The sequence below is a fragment of the Vitis riparia genome, chromosome 16 (genome assembly GCF_004353265.1).
Source record: "Vitis riparia cultivar Riparia Gloire de Montpellier isolate 1030 chromosome 16, EGFV_Vit.rip_1.0, whole genome shotgun sequence".
NCBI classification, from domain to species: Eukaryota; Viridiplantae; Streptophyta; class Magnoliopsida; order Vitales; family Vitaceae; genus Vitis; species Vitis riparia.
Window position 1 is genome coordinate 19,611,725 of NC_048446.1, and position 16,237 is coordinate 19,627,961.

At 31.9% G+C, this 16,237-nt stretch overlaps 2 protein-coding genes and 1 pseudogene across 5 annotated transcripts; all 3 read left to right on the forward strand.

Moving 5' to 3' along the window:
* The first annotated feature begins 1,689 nt into the window (after positions 1-1,689).
* Positions 1,690-6,666, forward strand: LOC117933821 (receptor-like protein EIX2). 4 transcript variants are annotated; one of them, XR_004654370.1, is made up of 4 exons: positions 1,690-1,981; positions 2,125-2,868; positions 5,320-5,466; positions 6,212-6,652. XR_004654370.1 is itself a non-coding variant. In XM_034855371.1 (3 exons), the coding sequence occupies exons 1-3, from the start codon at positions 1,705-1,707 to the stop codon at positions 6,292-6,294; spliced, it is 1,104 nt and encodes a 367-aa protein (XP_034711262.1). In that variant the 5' UTR covers positions 1,690-1,704; the 3' UTR covers positions 6,295-6,653. The 4 variants fall into 4 exon arrangements, 2 of the variants coding, with proteins under 2 accessions (XP_034711262.1, XP_034711261.1); XM_034855371.1 differs by lacking the exon at positions 5,320-5,466 and having other exon boundaries at positions 6,212-6,653; XM_034855370.1 differs by lacking the exons at positions 1,690-1,981; positions 2,125-2,868; positions 6,212-6,652 and adding an exon at positions 3,868-4,805.
* Positions 6,667-6,747: 81 nt separating this feature from the next.
* On the forward strand, positions 6,748-8,672 carry LOC117933388. The gene is made up of 3 exons (XM_034854753.1): positions 6,748-6,947; positions 7,944-8,048; positions 8,430-8,672. Exons 1-3 carry the CDS (start codon positions 6,748-6,750, stop codon positions 8,485-8,487), a joined length of 363 nt encoding a protein of 120 aa, XP_034710644.1. The 3' UTR covers positions 8,488-8,672.
* Positions 8,673-10,631: 1,959 nt separating this feature from the next.
* Positions 10,632-11,946, forward strand: LOC117933823 (annotated as a pseudogene).
* Positions 11,947-16,237: the final 4,291 nt, after the last annotated feature.

Genomic DNA, 16,237 nt, shown 5'->3' on the forward strand with positions numbered 1-16,237 from the left:
GAAAATAGGCTAAGGGATTTTTTTGGTCTATATAAATTTCAAAGTGCTTTTTCTCAAAATCGGGATCTACACTATGAAAATAGGCTAAGGAATTTTTTTGGTCTATATAAGGGGTTAGTCTTGTTTATGTGGCACATCTTCCACTTGGATCTTGTAATATCTAAATTCATTGACTTGGCTTAAAAATTTTGAGAAATAATAAACCCTTCATTTCCTCTAGTAGATGACTTAAAAATCTATGTTATAGTATTTTTTTATTGCATCTGAAAAATTTCAAGTCAAGTCAATATATCGACTATGATTTTTTAAACCAACTTTTACCGTTAGTTTTATTAGTAACTTACATTTTATGATATATTGGAATTTTATACAAGTGGACTATAAGATTTGAACCTGGGCCTTTGGTTGATGAGCTATTAAGCTATGCATATTTGTGAAGAAAAACATTTAAAAACTATACATAAACTATTGCAAAATTTAAAATTAATATAAATAGTTCATGAGATGTCATTTCTTCTTTAAGATGTGTTGCGTGTAAAATACCATAAAACAAGTCATATCACCATGCTCAAGATTTCAACATGGTAGGTGTAGCTTTTGAAGAGTTTTCCATGTGATTAATACTTTGGGTGGGGTTGGACTTTTGTAGGTTTCTCTGCAATTTTCTCTTACTTGGAAACAAAGGAATGGTCAAAGAGAGGAACTCAGTGAAGAGAAGATTGAAACGGACTGGATACACCCTCGCCTGCTCCGAAGGTTGGTATGATCTTCATGGTCGGTAGGCCTTCTCAAGTCTCCATGCATGCCTCATTTTTCTCATATGATAAACCAATGGTCGGAAAAGCGAGCTTAACATGAACAAACATAATAAAATCATTAAATTTTTGGAATAATAATAATAATAATAATAATAATAATAATAATAATGCTTGATGAAGTTAATAAATGATAAGGATTAGAAGATGTTTAATGAAATTTTAAATTAATAATAATTAGATGTATTTAATCCAAACTTTTGGGGAAATTAATGAAATTAATCATATAAAAATTTCTCTAATTTTAATTTTAAAATAAATATTAACAATATTTTTTTCAAATATAAATAATAATATTTGAAAAACATCATCAGTAAATTGCCTTTTCAATTTTTTCTCTAATTGTCATTTTAAATGAATATTAAAATCCTATTAGTAAAATTTATGAATTTAGTAAAATATTAATATCTATATTTTATAATTTTTAATAAAGTTTTGTCATTTTTAATAAAAAAAAAATTATATAAGTTGTGTTTGTCTTATTAGTATCACTATTTACAAAATTTATCTTTAAATTATTTATTTTAAAAATGATTAATTATTAAGAATCATTTTTATAAAAAGGTAAAAAATAATTACCATATAAATATAAATTAAAAGTGGAGGTTATATTTGTTAATTATTTTTAAAAAGGGATTTCAAAACAGTACTTTATCCAAAAATAACAATAATAATAATATAAACACAATATTTACTCAAAATATTATGTAAATGAAAAACTTAAAAATAATATATATTTGTTTTTAAATATTTTTAGTCATAATTAAAGGTCATCTACTCAACATGTTGGTGGGAATGGTATATAAGTCAATGCCTGCTTTGCTCACAAATCAAAAACCAAAACTTGCTAATCCTTGTTATTACAGAGTATCCTTGCTCTGTGTTGAACATGGCTACAAGCCCCTTTCGATATTTTATTTCCCTTTTTCTGCTTTTGCTCTGTTTCGAAGCCTGTTTGAGGGTGGGTGATGCTAAAGATGGGTGCAGAGAGAGGGAGAGGCAAGCTCTCCTTCACTTCAAACAAGGTGTTGTCGATGACTATGGAGTGCTTTCTTCATGGGGGAATGGGGAAGACAAAAGAGATTGTTGCAAATGGACAGGAGTGGAGTGTAACAACCAGACGGGTCATGTGATCAGGCTTGATCTTCATGACCAATCTTTGGGAGGTAAGATATCTCAGCTTGGTCCTTCATTGGCAGAGTTGCAGCACTTGAAGCATTTGAACCTCTCATTATATACATATATACCTTGTGAAAATTCATCATCTTGTCTCAGCAGAATATAATTCTCTCTTTCCCCAATTTTACAGGAATTCTTCCCACTCAACTTGGAAATCTTTCCAACTTGCAATCCCTTGATCTTGGCTATAATTGGGATATGACCTGTGGAAACCTTGACTGGCTTTCTCACCTTCCTTCGTTAACACACCTTGACTTGCGTTGGGTTAGTCTTAGTAAAGCAATCCATTGGCCCCAAGCAATTAATAAAATGCCTTCCCTAACTGAGTTATACTTGAGTGGTACTCAGCTTCCTCCGATTATTCCAACAATATCCATTTCCCATATTAATTCTTCTACTTCTCTTGCTGTGCTTCATCTCTCCTCGAATGGTCTCACTTCTTCAATATACCCATGGTTGTTCAACTTCAGTAGCAGCCTTGTTCATCTTGACCTCTCTTGGAATGATCTAAATGGTTCAATTCCGGATGCTTTTGGAGACATGACTACTCTGGCACACCTTGACCTTTATTCTAGTCATCTAAATGGATCAATTCCGGATGCTTTTGGAAACATGACTACTCTGGCATATCTTCATCTCTCTAGGAACGAGCTACGTGGTTCAATTCCGGATGCTTTTGGAGACATGACTACTCTGGCATATCTTGATCTCTCTAGGAACAAGCTACATGGTTCAATTCCGGATGCTTTTGGAGACATCACTACTCTGGCATATCTTGATCTCTTTTGGAACGAGCTACGTGGTTCAATTCCGGATGCTTTTGGAAACATGACTACTCTGGCATATCTTGATCTCTCTTTGAATCAACTTGAAGGTGAGATTCCGAACTCCTTGAGAGATTTATGTAATTTACAGGAATTATTATTGTCTTGGAACAATCCCACTGGACTGAAGGAAAAAGATTATCTGGCCTGCTCTAATAACACATTAGAGGTTTTAGATTTATCTTATAATCAATTGAAAGGGTCATTTCCCGATCTTTCTGGATTTTCACAGTTGAGGGAATTACATCTTCAATTCAATCAACTAAACGGAACTTTACCTGAAAGTATTGGACAACTAGGTCAACTTCAAGTGTTGTTCATTTCTTCAAATTCATTGCGAGGCACTGTCTCGGCAAACCACCTTTTTGGTCTCTCCAACCTGATTGAATTAGACTTATCTTTCAACTCCCTTACATTCAACATAAGCCTTGAGCAAGTTCCCCAGTTTCAAGCCCAATCTATAATGTTGGCCTCTTGCAAATTAGGCCCACGTTTTCCTAATTGGCTTCAAACTCAAAAAGTTTTGAGCGAACTTGATATCTCTGCTTCTGGAATTTCAGATGTCATTCCCAAGTGGTTTTGGAATTTAACTTCAGATTTACTATGGTTAAACATTTCCAACAATCACATCTCAGGGACTCTGCCAAATTTACAAACAACTCCTTTTATATTGGATATGAGTTCAAATTGCTTGGAAGGTTCAATACCACAATCTGTTTTCAATGCTGGATGGTTGGATCTCTCCAAGAACTTGTTTTCAGGCTCAATTTCTTTATCGTGCGGGACTACTAATCAGCCTAGTTGGGGTTTGTCTCATCTTGACCTCTCAAATAATCGACTGTCAGGAGAACTACCCAATTGTTGGGAGCAGTGGAAAGAATTAATTGTTCTTAATTTGGCAAATAATAATTTTTCTGGGAAAATTAAAGATTCAATTGGCTTGTTATATCAGATGCAAACATTACATTTACGTAACAATAGTTTTACTGGAGCACTGCCTTCGTCCTTGAAGAACTGCACAGGTTTGAGTCTTATAGATTTGGGAAAAAATAAATTGTCAGGAAAAATAACTGCATGGATGGGAGGAAGCCGGTCAAATTTGATCGTTCTCAACCTAAGATCTAATGAATTTAATGGAAGCATACCTTCAAGTCTTTGTCAACTGAAAAAGATTCAAATGTTGGACCTCTCTAGCAACAATCTATCCGGAAAGATACCAAAATGTTTGAAAAATTTAAGTGCCATGGCTCAGAAAGGAAGTCCGGTCCTTTCTTACGAAACATTTTATTTGAGTATGGTACTTTCTTATGTTGATAATACATTGGTTCAATGGAAAGGAAAAGAACAAGAGTACAAGAAAACTCTTGGACTCATCAAGAGCATTGATTTTTCAAGCAATAAATTAATTGGTGAAATTCCCATAGAAGTAACTGATTTGGTAGAATTGGTGTCATTGAATTTATCAAGAAACAATTTGATTGGATCAATCCCTACAACAATTGGTCAATTGAAATTATTGGATGTTCTTGATCTATCTCAAAACCAACTTAATGGTAGAATTCCGGATACTCTTTCTCAAATAGCCGATCTAAGTGTTTTAGACCTATCAAATAACACCTTGTCAGGTAAAATCCCATTAGGCACTCAATTACAAAGCTTTGATGCCTCCACATATGAGGGAAATCCTGGACTTTGTGGACCACCTCTTTTGAAAAGGTGTCCTGAAGATGAACTTGGGGGAGTCTCCTTCACTAGTGGTCTTAGTAGTAAAAAAGAGGATATTCAAGATGATGCAAATGATATATGGTTTTATGGAAATATTGTTCTTGGATTCATCATCGGATTTTGGGGAGTTTGCGGCACTTTACTATTCAATAGTTCATGTAGATATGCCTATTTCCAGTTGTTGAGCAAGATAAAGGATTGGTTGTACGTGACAACAATAGTAAATATGAATAGAATACGAAGGAGCCTGCAAGGTTAAATGGTAAGACTTCTCAAATTCTCTTTTTAGTTTTTCGTGTAAAATGTGTTAACTTCTATTTATTATCTAACAATTAAGAATAAAAAGTACACTTTATGCTACTACTCAAATCCCTCTTCTATTATTTGATTGACCTTCCACAATATATTGATGAAAGCTTAGATTTTGCAAATAGAAGCATTGATAAAATAAGCAAGTCTAGAAGATTTTAATATACTTTTTTGTAATAGTTGTGCATATTTAGCTTTCATTGTGTAAAGATCAATCTTATAGGCCGAGGATCATAGTTGAAGAATTATTATTATCATTATTTTTATTTCTATCTTACTTCAAGTTACAATTTTTTCTTTTAAATGTTAAGTTAATTTGTTGTCTTCAAATATTATAAGTACATTAAAAGTTCAATTGTAAGTAACATACTAAAACGTTCATTTCTACTAATCAAGAAGAGTAACTCCGCAACTAAGAAATTATTCCAAATTGATGAGCATTGTTGCATTTCATCTTTGTATTACAGGACTTCAGCTGGGTTGCATCTCAAGGATTAGTAGGTGATATATGCTTTTGAGTAACGGGAGTATTTATGATGGGATAGTTACATGCCTTAATGCAAAAGCCTGCCATCGGATAAATGACATCGGCATGTATTAAGTTTGCTTATTTGGTAGTTACCATGGTTTTAAGTTTCTCGTGTTATATTCTATTTAGAACTTTTTAAACATTAATTCTTGCTATTATATGTACGACTTTGTATTTTGTTGCTCTAAAATTTATTTGTTATTTTTGTATAATCAAATATTAGAGGCCTTTGTAAGGGGATGCTAAAAAATACTTCATCTTAGAAAAATATTTTTTTTTACTCAAAAACAAAGTTTATTTTTAGGGAAATGCAATGTGATAATACCTATTAGTATGAAATGGGATATGCTACTACTAAAAACAAAGCACTCTGTTTTTCTGGTGCTCAAGCATGAAAGCTACTGTAACACAGAGAGGTCTGATTTCCAATTGTGAATCAAATTGCTTGAGGTACTCCATATGCAGATTGATGGAAGTCACTTTGGGCATCAATCATCTTCAGGGGACGATGATGATGGGAATTGGATTAGCGGCTGTAAAGACAAACTATGGAAAGTTTGTTAAAAAGCTCTCATTTCTTTATTTTGGTTTCTGCTTTTGTAAATAACAGTGTTATCCAAAATTTGTGTTGGTTGCTCAAGTTTTGTAAAAGCTATTCAACCAATACGAATCGCTACATAATATGCATTTTGCAGAAGATCTGTGATGATTTGGAGTTCTCTCCAATGCTCTACCAGGTTAGAATTGAAATAAGCATCTTATTTAGGAATAGTTAACAACGACGATGAAATGCAATTTATATGTGTTTTTTGTTCCACTGAATTTTGCAGTAATCAACTTATGGAAGAAGCTAGAGCTGTTGGAGAAGAAAGTGCTCTTCATGTTTGCTCAAACAATTCAGAGGGAAGTTTAGTGAGACAATTTTTAACTTTATTTCCATTTACTCTTTGTCATGAGAGCAATTTTTTGTGCATAATTGGAGCTTGAGCTTTTGCTTTGGTAGTTGTGAAGTTGCAAACTATTATTGGAATAAGAAGTCTCTACTTTTGCTTGTTACTGAACATGGATATTTTTTTTTTAAGAAGTAAATTTGCTAATTAGTGTTTTTTTTCTTAGGCACCTAAGAAAAGAGTATGTACTTTTAGCAAAGACCAAGAGGAAACTATTAGAGCTTTATTTGAGTAGTGAGTGCTTAATTTGTTCTTTTTGGTGGCATATGCATGTAGTCTTAAATTTGATTTCCTTCTGCATAATCAATGCTGAATATTGTGATTTTGGAAAGATTAATGCTAGTGTTCTTTTCGTCTTTTAAATTAAATTAGATTTGTTTATGTATAGGTTTAAAGACCATAAAAGGTGCACTTACATGATTGTAAGTGCTCTAGATGGTGATGATACGCTCACAGCTACCCAAGTTTCCCATAAACTTAAGCAACAATTAGCTTATGTTCCTCATCAGAAAAGAGCTGAAGACAACTTGGATTTGAGAGATGAAGATCTTAATGGCTGTGATATAGCCAAAGCACAGTATTCCAACGATGAAACGTTGTTTTCCCTAAGAAACAGGTAACTATATCTTTATGAATTTCATGCAATTTTGTGAATTAATCTTATTTGTGTGATATCCCACATTGAATGAGGGGAAATTTTGTGTTATATATATAGGTTCTCTCGGACACGTTTTAAAGCCCATGCAAGCCCTTTAAGCCCAAAATAGATAATATCTATACTGTTAGTAGTGGGTCGTTATAGATTGTATGCAAACTTTGTCACATTGTCACATGCTTGCATATCTTTGGTTACAGGCTTGTAGTATATTTGCCTGCATTTGTCAAGTACTATACTTTGGGGATGAAATCAGAAATTCATAACACTCAAGACTTCATCCAACTGACATGTTTTTTTTACTAAATACAACCTGTTGTCATTCACTACCATAGGTTGGCCACAAAATTTCAAACTTTCCATTCTTTAGGGCCCATGTTTGCCCTTTTCTGGTTCAGACCCAATCATCTTTGGTACTCATGTATGGTTTCTGTTTCTAGGTTCTCACGATCGAGTGCATTAATTGCTACTTCTTTCTTTCTTTCTTTCTTTCTTTTGGTTCTTGCCTCTAGTCCATCTTCTCACATCATGTTCTCCTTGCTGCTGAACATTTTCTTTCTTGATTACCCATCATTTTGTACCTTAGGGCATAATAAGTCTCCTGGCTGCCGTAAGAAATTTGTGCAACAATATGCATCAATCAAACAATACATCCCAGAATCATCTCTCCATTCATGGTAGGATCCATGCTTTGGTTCATTTATAAATTTGAAATAAGGCAGTTAAGAATGAAATTGAAGATAATTATCCAAGACTTTCTAAGTAAAGTGGAATATAAAAAAGGATATCCAATAGATTTCAAGTAGTTGATAAATGTTTTCTTGAATTTAGTTGTATTTAAAATATTTTTTCTCAATATTTATAGATTTTCTAAGGTGAATCAACCACATGTTTCTCTTTTTGGGTAAGCTTATTCAGCTATATGATTTGTAACTAAAATCCCGATTGACATTGTAGGCGCAAGGAGAATCATAGATTACCGAGTAAAGAGGTACCAGAACAGAAGATTAAAGAAAAGCTTTTGCAAAGTTTCGATGATGAAACCCTAAGCTCTGTTATGAAGTAACTTTCTTTCTTTCTCTCTCTCTCCAAAAACACTAAAACAAACATCAAGATGTTTTCTTTTGTAATATGCATGTCTTTTTTTTCTTCTTTCTAAGATTCAACCTTCAATAGAAATTATTCTTCCATGTTGCGTTGATGAAAACCTGCTTGTGACACCTTCCATTTCTGCATGAACTTTAGTTGAGGTTATATTCGGCTTTTGTTATTTTTATTTTTTAATTCTCTACTGCTTACATGCTTCTTGTATCCGAACAGGCGAATTGTTCATGCAGTTGAATTTTGCAACATTTTCTTATTGTTCGGGGCTTAAGCTTCTGTTCATTTTTTTATTATTATGTTTTTATGCTTTGTTTTTACGGCTAATCCTATGCCACACAGTGAAGTGATCACAGAGAATGACTGGAAATTTGTCCAGCTTGGGCTTGCTCTATTTTAGAACATTTTAGCCATTCAAGACATCTCGTTGCAGTAGAAGGCTGGGAGTCTGCATGCCACTCAATTTTTGTCTCTGAGTAACCAATTTTTGGAGCTGTTATTCTTCATTGATTTAGAAGATGAGTTGTTATTTTTGGGGAAATCTGTGTTATAATGCACAATAGTATGAATTGGGATATGCTACTACTGAAAACAGAGCAATCTGTTTTTGTGGTGTCCAAGCATGAAAGCTATTATCACACAGCGAGGTCTGATTTCCAACTGTGAATCAAATTGCTCGAGGTACTTCATATGCAGATTGCTGCAAGTCGCTTTGGCCATCAATCACCTTCAGAGGATGATAATATTGAGATTGCAGCGAAGGTTTGGGTGTTTTTCACAATGCCTGTTGAGGCGTCATCAGATGATATTTAATGACAGATGGGTTATCTATGGGGTTTGAAGTCTCATTACATGTGGCAACACAGTTCTCGATATTTAATGACAGAATGGTAAGCGAACTTTATGCGTAGTTTTTTCCTTTCTCATGGGTTCATTTGTAAGTGTCCCAATTCTCAAACAGATGAATAATGGATGGTGAAAGTATCCTACACATCATAGAACAAAGAACAAGGAACAAGGATCAGGAGTTCCCTTTACCTCTTGGAAATTTGACACATCCATCTCAAATTTCACTACTTGCATTTTCTTTTGGGAAGTTTTTATTGAGGACAGAATAATAAATTTGCATATAGCTCTGTGATATCTGTCTAACCATCCTGGCTTTTCCATTTTGCAGGTTTGCACGGTAGATTTAGTGCTTAAACTATCACTGGAAGATTCTAAAGAGCCTCAAACAGCTCACATCCTTCTTTACAAGTTAGATTTATGATCAGACTGATCAAAGGTTGACTCATTTTCCCTTGAATCTGATCAAAACCTTCGACTCTCATGCTAACCCAAAAGGTTTCCCCTTTCATTTCAACAACTTAGAAGTTTATTGTTGATGATGATGTTGCTGTTATATTTATTATTATTACAACTAATTTGATAAACAATTATTGTTATTATTTTTCTTTATCTTATAACACAATCATATGATAAATGGGGGAATATAATGTCATGACTGCATTGAAATTCTTGACCAAACAGAAAAATGGGAAATTTTGCTGTCTATTTTAAAGCATTGTAATCAATATAGGGTGTCATGATGATGAATCAAGTCAACCTTGCCCCTACATTTTTGTGGTTATGAATGCGTTGAAAGAAAGTAATATTTCATTCTGTGAATCAAACAGGCCATTAGTTCTTCGAAGACTGATAGTTGAGATGAGTGGGAATTTGAGGCTGTATCGCTGGGACGATGATGTAAACGGCACTCGCCAATGGGTTCCTGAATGGGCTGCAGTTTCTAATCCATGTGATATTGTTAGGGCTTGCGCTGTGTAGCTTAGACTGAAGCAAAACTAATGCCTCTTGTATGTACATGCCTGCTGGGGCCCTCTAATGTGGGAGACGGCAGCCTGTGCTCAGAAAATTCTTCTGTTTCAGCTGCGAAATGTGATAATAATAATCGAAATTCGACTGCTTCCAAGCTGAAGATGTCGATAGTGCAGCAAACTAAGTATTATTATCCCATTTCTTCTATTATAGCAAATTACAGTAACATCTCGCCATTATCACAGTGCGGTGATGCTTGTTTATCAGACTTTGATTGTGATGCTTCCGTGTTGGCTGTTGAACAACTTGGAGTTTGGTGGATTCGAGGACACAAGTTCGACCTTGTTTGTGAAGCTTGGGCCTAAGGGATCACCTGAAGGCAACGCAACAGGATCTGGGGATTCATCTGATGGCCTCCGGGACTAGGTCTTGGTTCTTCCAATTGTTCTCAGCATGACTGTCCTTGTAAGACTCCTCTGCTTGTTGTTATACCACAGTGTGTACAGGATGAGGGCCTTGAAGAGAGCCCTGGAAAGCTCCTTGATTGTGTCCGGTGCTCCAATGAATTTAAGTTAGCCTGATTTGCAGCGCAGAACTGGCAATTTGCACAGGTCAGCATGTACATATACATATATAGACTTTGAAATGGATGAAATTGCTTGAACAAAGCCAATTAGACTTAATCAATGAGGATTAATGTTGTCTTCTCTTTTTTTTTTTTCATGAGGGTTTGGGAGTGTATACAAGATAAGACATTGGTTGCAGTGAAGAAGCTTGACAAGCCTCTTGGGAAGAAGGAATTCATAACTGAGTGAACACTATTGGCTCTATGCATCGCATGAACCTGGTTCGACTCTGCGGCTACTGCTCAGAAGGCTCTCACCAGTATGCATTTCATTTCATTGCCTAATACCAATTACCACTAACTATATTTAAATTCTTATCATCCTCTTTGGGGGTCAAGCATACTATATTTTCGAGCTTGTAATGGGGTTGGAATTTGATGATTCTTCACAGGCTTTTGGTTTATGAGTTCATGAAAAACGGTTTCTTGGACAAGTGGATATTCCCCTCAAAGCATTGCCGGGACAGACTGCTAGATTGGGGAACTCGCTTCCATATAGCCATTGCTATTGCACAAGGGATTGCTTATTTTCATGAGCAATGCAGGAACCGGATCATCCACTGTGATATCAAGCCCAAAAACATACTTCTAGATGAGAATTTCTGTCCAAAAGTTTCAGATTTTGGACTAGCAAAGCTGATGGGCAGAGAACATTGACATGTTATCACTATGGTAAGAAGAACTAGTGGCTATCTGGCTCCAGAATGGGTGAGCAACCGACCTGTTACTGTAAAAGCCGATGTCTACAGTACAGAAAGCTTCTTTTGGAGATCGTTGGTGGCTGGAGAAACCTTGACATGACTTTTGATGAAGAAGACTTCTTCAATCCTGGGTGGGCTTTTAAGGTATAGATCGTCAAGTTCTTGCTTCTGCAAATCACAAATTGTTAAGTGTTTGATATTTTATTAACGAAAAATGTCAATTCCTCTAGGAAATGAGTAATGGGACGACGAGAAAAGTTGCAGACAGGCGACTGGAAGGGGCAATGGAGGAAGAAGTGCTGGAAGAGCATTGAAAACCGGCTTTTGGTGATTCAATATGAGGTTTTCATGAGGCCTTCAACGGGGGAAGTGGTGAAGATGTTGGAATGGTCACTTGAAATCAACACACCGCCAATGCCACAGACAGTTTTGTAGCCCATGGAGGAAGGCTTAGACAATGTATACAGAGCCATGAAGAGAGAGTTCAACCAATCCAGCTTCTTCACCATCAATAGTACCCATCCTTCATCAAGGGCTACATGTAGTTATTCCACAATGTCATCAAGATAGCAAAGGAGAAATGGAACAAATTTTGTTGCTGTCCAAGAATTTTATCCCCATGATACTTTGATACTGTCCAGAAACATAGTATTTATTGACCATTTGTTACCATATATAGGAATGGGGAATGAAACTAGTAGAGAACTTTGCATAATGTTGTTGCTAAGATTTCAAATGGTAAAAGAAATTATATTAATTGCGAAACAAAAAAATAAACAATTATGTTGAGGTACGGAAATCTCGTTCTTTTAAAGGAGATTTAAGCCATTTCTGGTTTAACAATTTCATAAATCGGTATACTTGACTTCTCTTTGGTTTGTCCCCTCAAGGATACAATGGTCCAAGTGATTTGTTGCATAGCTCACGTCAATATGCATAAAGCATAGAACTCAAAGCTAGCGCTTCACAAACAAACCTATTTTTTTTGGCCAAGAGAAAATAAATAAATAAAAAGGAAGAAGGCAGAAGATGACTAAAAAAATGTGTTAAAGTTATATGACATTAGGAGGGTGAGTCAAGGCTAATCATAAAGTTTGAAATGTTCAACAATTTCAAAATAATTCAATCTCTTAAATTTTTATAAGATAATCCCATTAACATAAATGATATTTAATATTTTTTAATTTCCATAATTTTACATTTGTAACTACAAATTTAATAACCCATTATGCCAACTTTAATCCCTATAACTTTCATATATAACCATAACGTTAGTAACTAGTTTCTTTAATCCCAAATCTCCATTTCTTTGAACTTTTAAAAACTTTTTTGGACCTCATATGACTTAGATATTGATTTGATAGGTTAATTATGCTTAGGGGGTGTTCAATTGATGCTTGAAAAAAATCAAAATAAAAAAAGACTAAGAAATGAGTAAGGATACAAAGAATGTCAAGATGTGATATCCCACATCGAATATGGGAGAAAGTTCTTGACACTATATATGTAGAGACTTCTCTTAATCATGTAGACGTGATTTAAAACCATGAGGGTCCATTTGGGTTTAAAGCGAACAATATCTCCTCACACTCTTCATACCTTATCAAATTTCCACTTCTTTCAATTTTTGAAATCTTTTTTGAATGTCATATGGATTGAATATTGATTAAATAAGTTAATTTAGAAGGTGTGAAATTGATGTCTGAAAAAATCAAAATCCAAAAATATTAAAAAATTAGCAAAGAGCGTGGAATTCCATATTGTTACTAATTATATTATTATTATTATTATTTTGTATTTTCAATACTTCAACCAATATTTGATGTGATTAAATTTAAAATATAAGAAAGAATTTATTAATACAATTTTCAATTAATAATTAATACACAACTATCTTAATTTTTAAACACTGTATACTTATTTAAATTTATTTTCATATTTTTATAAAAGTGTAATTACACTTACAATTTATTGAATTTATTAATAATGTTGTTTCAAAAATCATCCTTAAAAATAGTCTTTTGCTTATTAGAAGAAAAAAAATATATTAAGATGAAAATTATGTAATTCAAATTGAATGCAATATCAATGGAGCCGGTGAAATTTATTTACATTGTTTTTCTTTCCAAAGTATTTTTTTAGTTGGAAAGAAAAAGAGACAAATTATAAAAAATAAATCTCCAATACCAATATTTAAAAATGATTTATCTATTTGTCAACACAATTTGAGTGGAAGAATAATCAAGACATGTGAAAATCTATATATCAGGAATCAAATAGGGCCCAAGAATAGGTTCCAACAAGAACCATCAATGGGTTGCCCAATCAATAACAAAAGGCCCGGTCTCATGGATCAAACAAAATGAAGTCACCACACGATAGGTTTAAACCCAAATATAAATTTCAAGTTCATATTTTCAATCCCATTTATAATTTATTTATTCAAATTAGAAATCTATATATCAAGAATTAAGTTAGAGTGCATAGAGACCAAAATTAAGAGAGAGGATCATGCCAAGATTTAAAATGAACAAAATATTTATGATTTATCTATAATAAATATTCAAATAATATTAAAAAAAAAACTAATTATTTTGATGATCATAAAATATATCATTATTGAAATCCAAACAAATTTAAATAATAAAATATTTTTTTATCTTAATAATTTAAAGTTACATATTTAATAAAATTAAAATTACTAATAATTTAATAAATCTTTGTGTCATTCTTATCATAATTTAAGTTGTCAACATTAATGATATAAGATGATGAAATGTATTTAAAATTTTTAATTATTTATATATTTTTAATTTCTTATAATTATTTTAAATTTTAATAATATATAAATTATATATTTATGACATTACCAATTTGATCACTATTTAACCATAAATCAATAATTTTTCTCATTGAATAATCAATCTAATTATAAAAACATTGATAAAAACTAAAGAATATTTATTATAAAAAAAATAAAAGATGTAAAAAACAAATAATTTGACTAGTCAAAGTAAAGGTCATGGGTGACTTTTGGAAGCCTCGAATAACATAGGAAATGTCCAAGAAATCATTGAGCTTGGCATTTATTTGAGTATTTTGAGGATAATATTTAATTTTTAATCATATAAAAACAAAAGTATATTTAATTCATTATTTTCTAATATTATCTTAGAAATATTTTTAGAGATATATTTATTTTAGAACTTATTGAGGATATTAATACAAAGATTTTGATAAATGTAATATAAAAATGTATAAAGTCATTAATTTTATTTATTTATTAAATTTGAAATATACATATCATGTAGTAATTTTTTTTAAAAAAAATTACTTTTATGAAGCCAATTCAAGGGAAAAAAAAACATAACACTATCCTCACTTCTCAGTGATGTTTTATTTTATATTAGAAATCCTTATAATAAAATTTCCTTTTTACAAATTTAAAAAAGATATTTTATAACTAATTTAGATTGACAAAAATAAAAGATACACTTTGGTAGTTGTTTTTAAATTTCAATAAAAGTTCTTACATCAAAAGTATTAAAATTTAAAAAAAAAAATGTTAAGGAAAGTTTGGTTTTATTATAGAAAATAGAAAAGAAAGTTACTTATAATTATAATTAATAAGAAACTTAAATATTTTTAAATTATTTTGAGGTTGTTGTAAGGCATAAAAATAATTTATTAATTTTAAATCAATTTTTTCTTCTTTTTTTTTTTCCTTTTTTTTCCTTGTAGTTTTTCTATTATCTATTTTTTTTCCTCACATTTTTCCGTATTTTCCAACAATGGGAGAGATAAAAAAAATTTAGTTTTCCAACAAACATAAAATTTTAGTCATTACACTTTATCATTATTATTATTTTCTTTATTTTTTTTAAATGCAATGGTAGTTCTAGTCATCCTGACTTGCAAGACCCGATGCTCACAAAATTTCTAGTCTACTCATCATATCTTTTAAAATTTTGGTTACTCATAAAGCATTCAAGACTTTTAGTAATGTCATATCCTTATCACTATATCTAATAACTTTGACCAATTCAAAAAATGAACTTCACAAGCAATAGTAGTTCTAGTCGTCATGCCTTACAAGACCTGATACTCAATAATTTTTCAAGTTTAGTCATCATCATATCTTTCAAAATTTTGGTTACTCATAAATTATTTAAGACTTTTAGCAATGTCATATCCTTATCACTAAAACTAAGAACTTTGATTAATTCAAAAAATGAACTAGAAGTACCTTGCAAAATATCAAAAGTTTGCCACTACTTTTTGTAGTTTAAATTTGAGTGTTATGTATTTCCTATCCACATATTTAGTATATAACCTAGGATGGCTAGTCGAGCCATTACCATACAATACGTATGCTTATCATTTTTTGTTAAACTCGTTTAATGTAAAAGAACCAAAACATATTCACAAGATAATTTTCCTCTTTGTTGGGCAACTCAACTAGTTATATGGATTTTAGACTCAAAAAATTAATGTGTGTCGTATTTGACAGATTAAGATAATTAGAATTAGCATCTTATGTGAAAGAAAATAAAAAGTAATAATCAAAATCCAGTGCTTACTGGAAAATTAAATCTATAGAGAATCTTTTATCTTTTTCTCCTAATTCGTTTAGATATTAATAGATTGATTTGTTAATTAAAGTTGAAATATTATAATAAATTTTTTTGTCATTTCTTTTATCAAGATGTCTTAATTAATGATTCAAAATGTTAAAATAAATTATAAAAAAGATTTTTGCTACTCTTGAAAATTATAAAAAAAAAAAATTATACACTCGGAAAACAAATAAATGCATCTTCTAATAAATAAATTTTTATTAAAATAAATAAATATATGTCTACTTCGAATTTATTAACATGAAGTACATTTTAGGTATTTTAAGTTAGATTATTATTGATTAAAGAAAAAGACCATTCAACATCTAGCTAGATGGGAAAAAAATCTTTATTTATTAAAAAATTCAAATTATTTTTTGAATGGTGAAC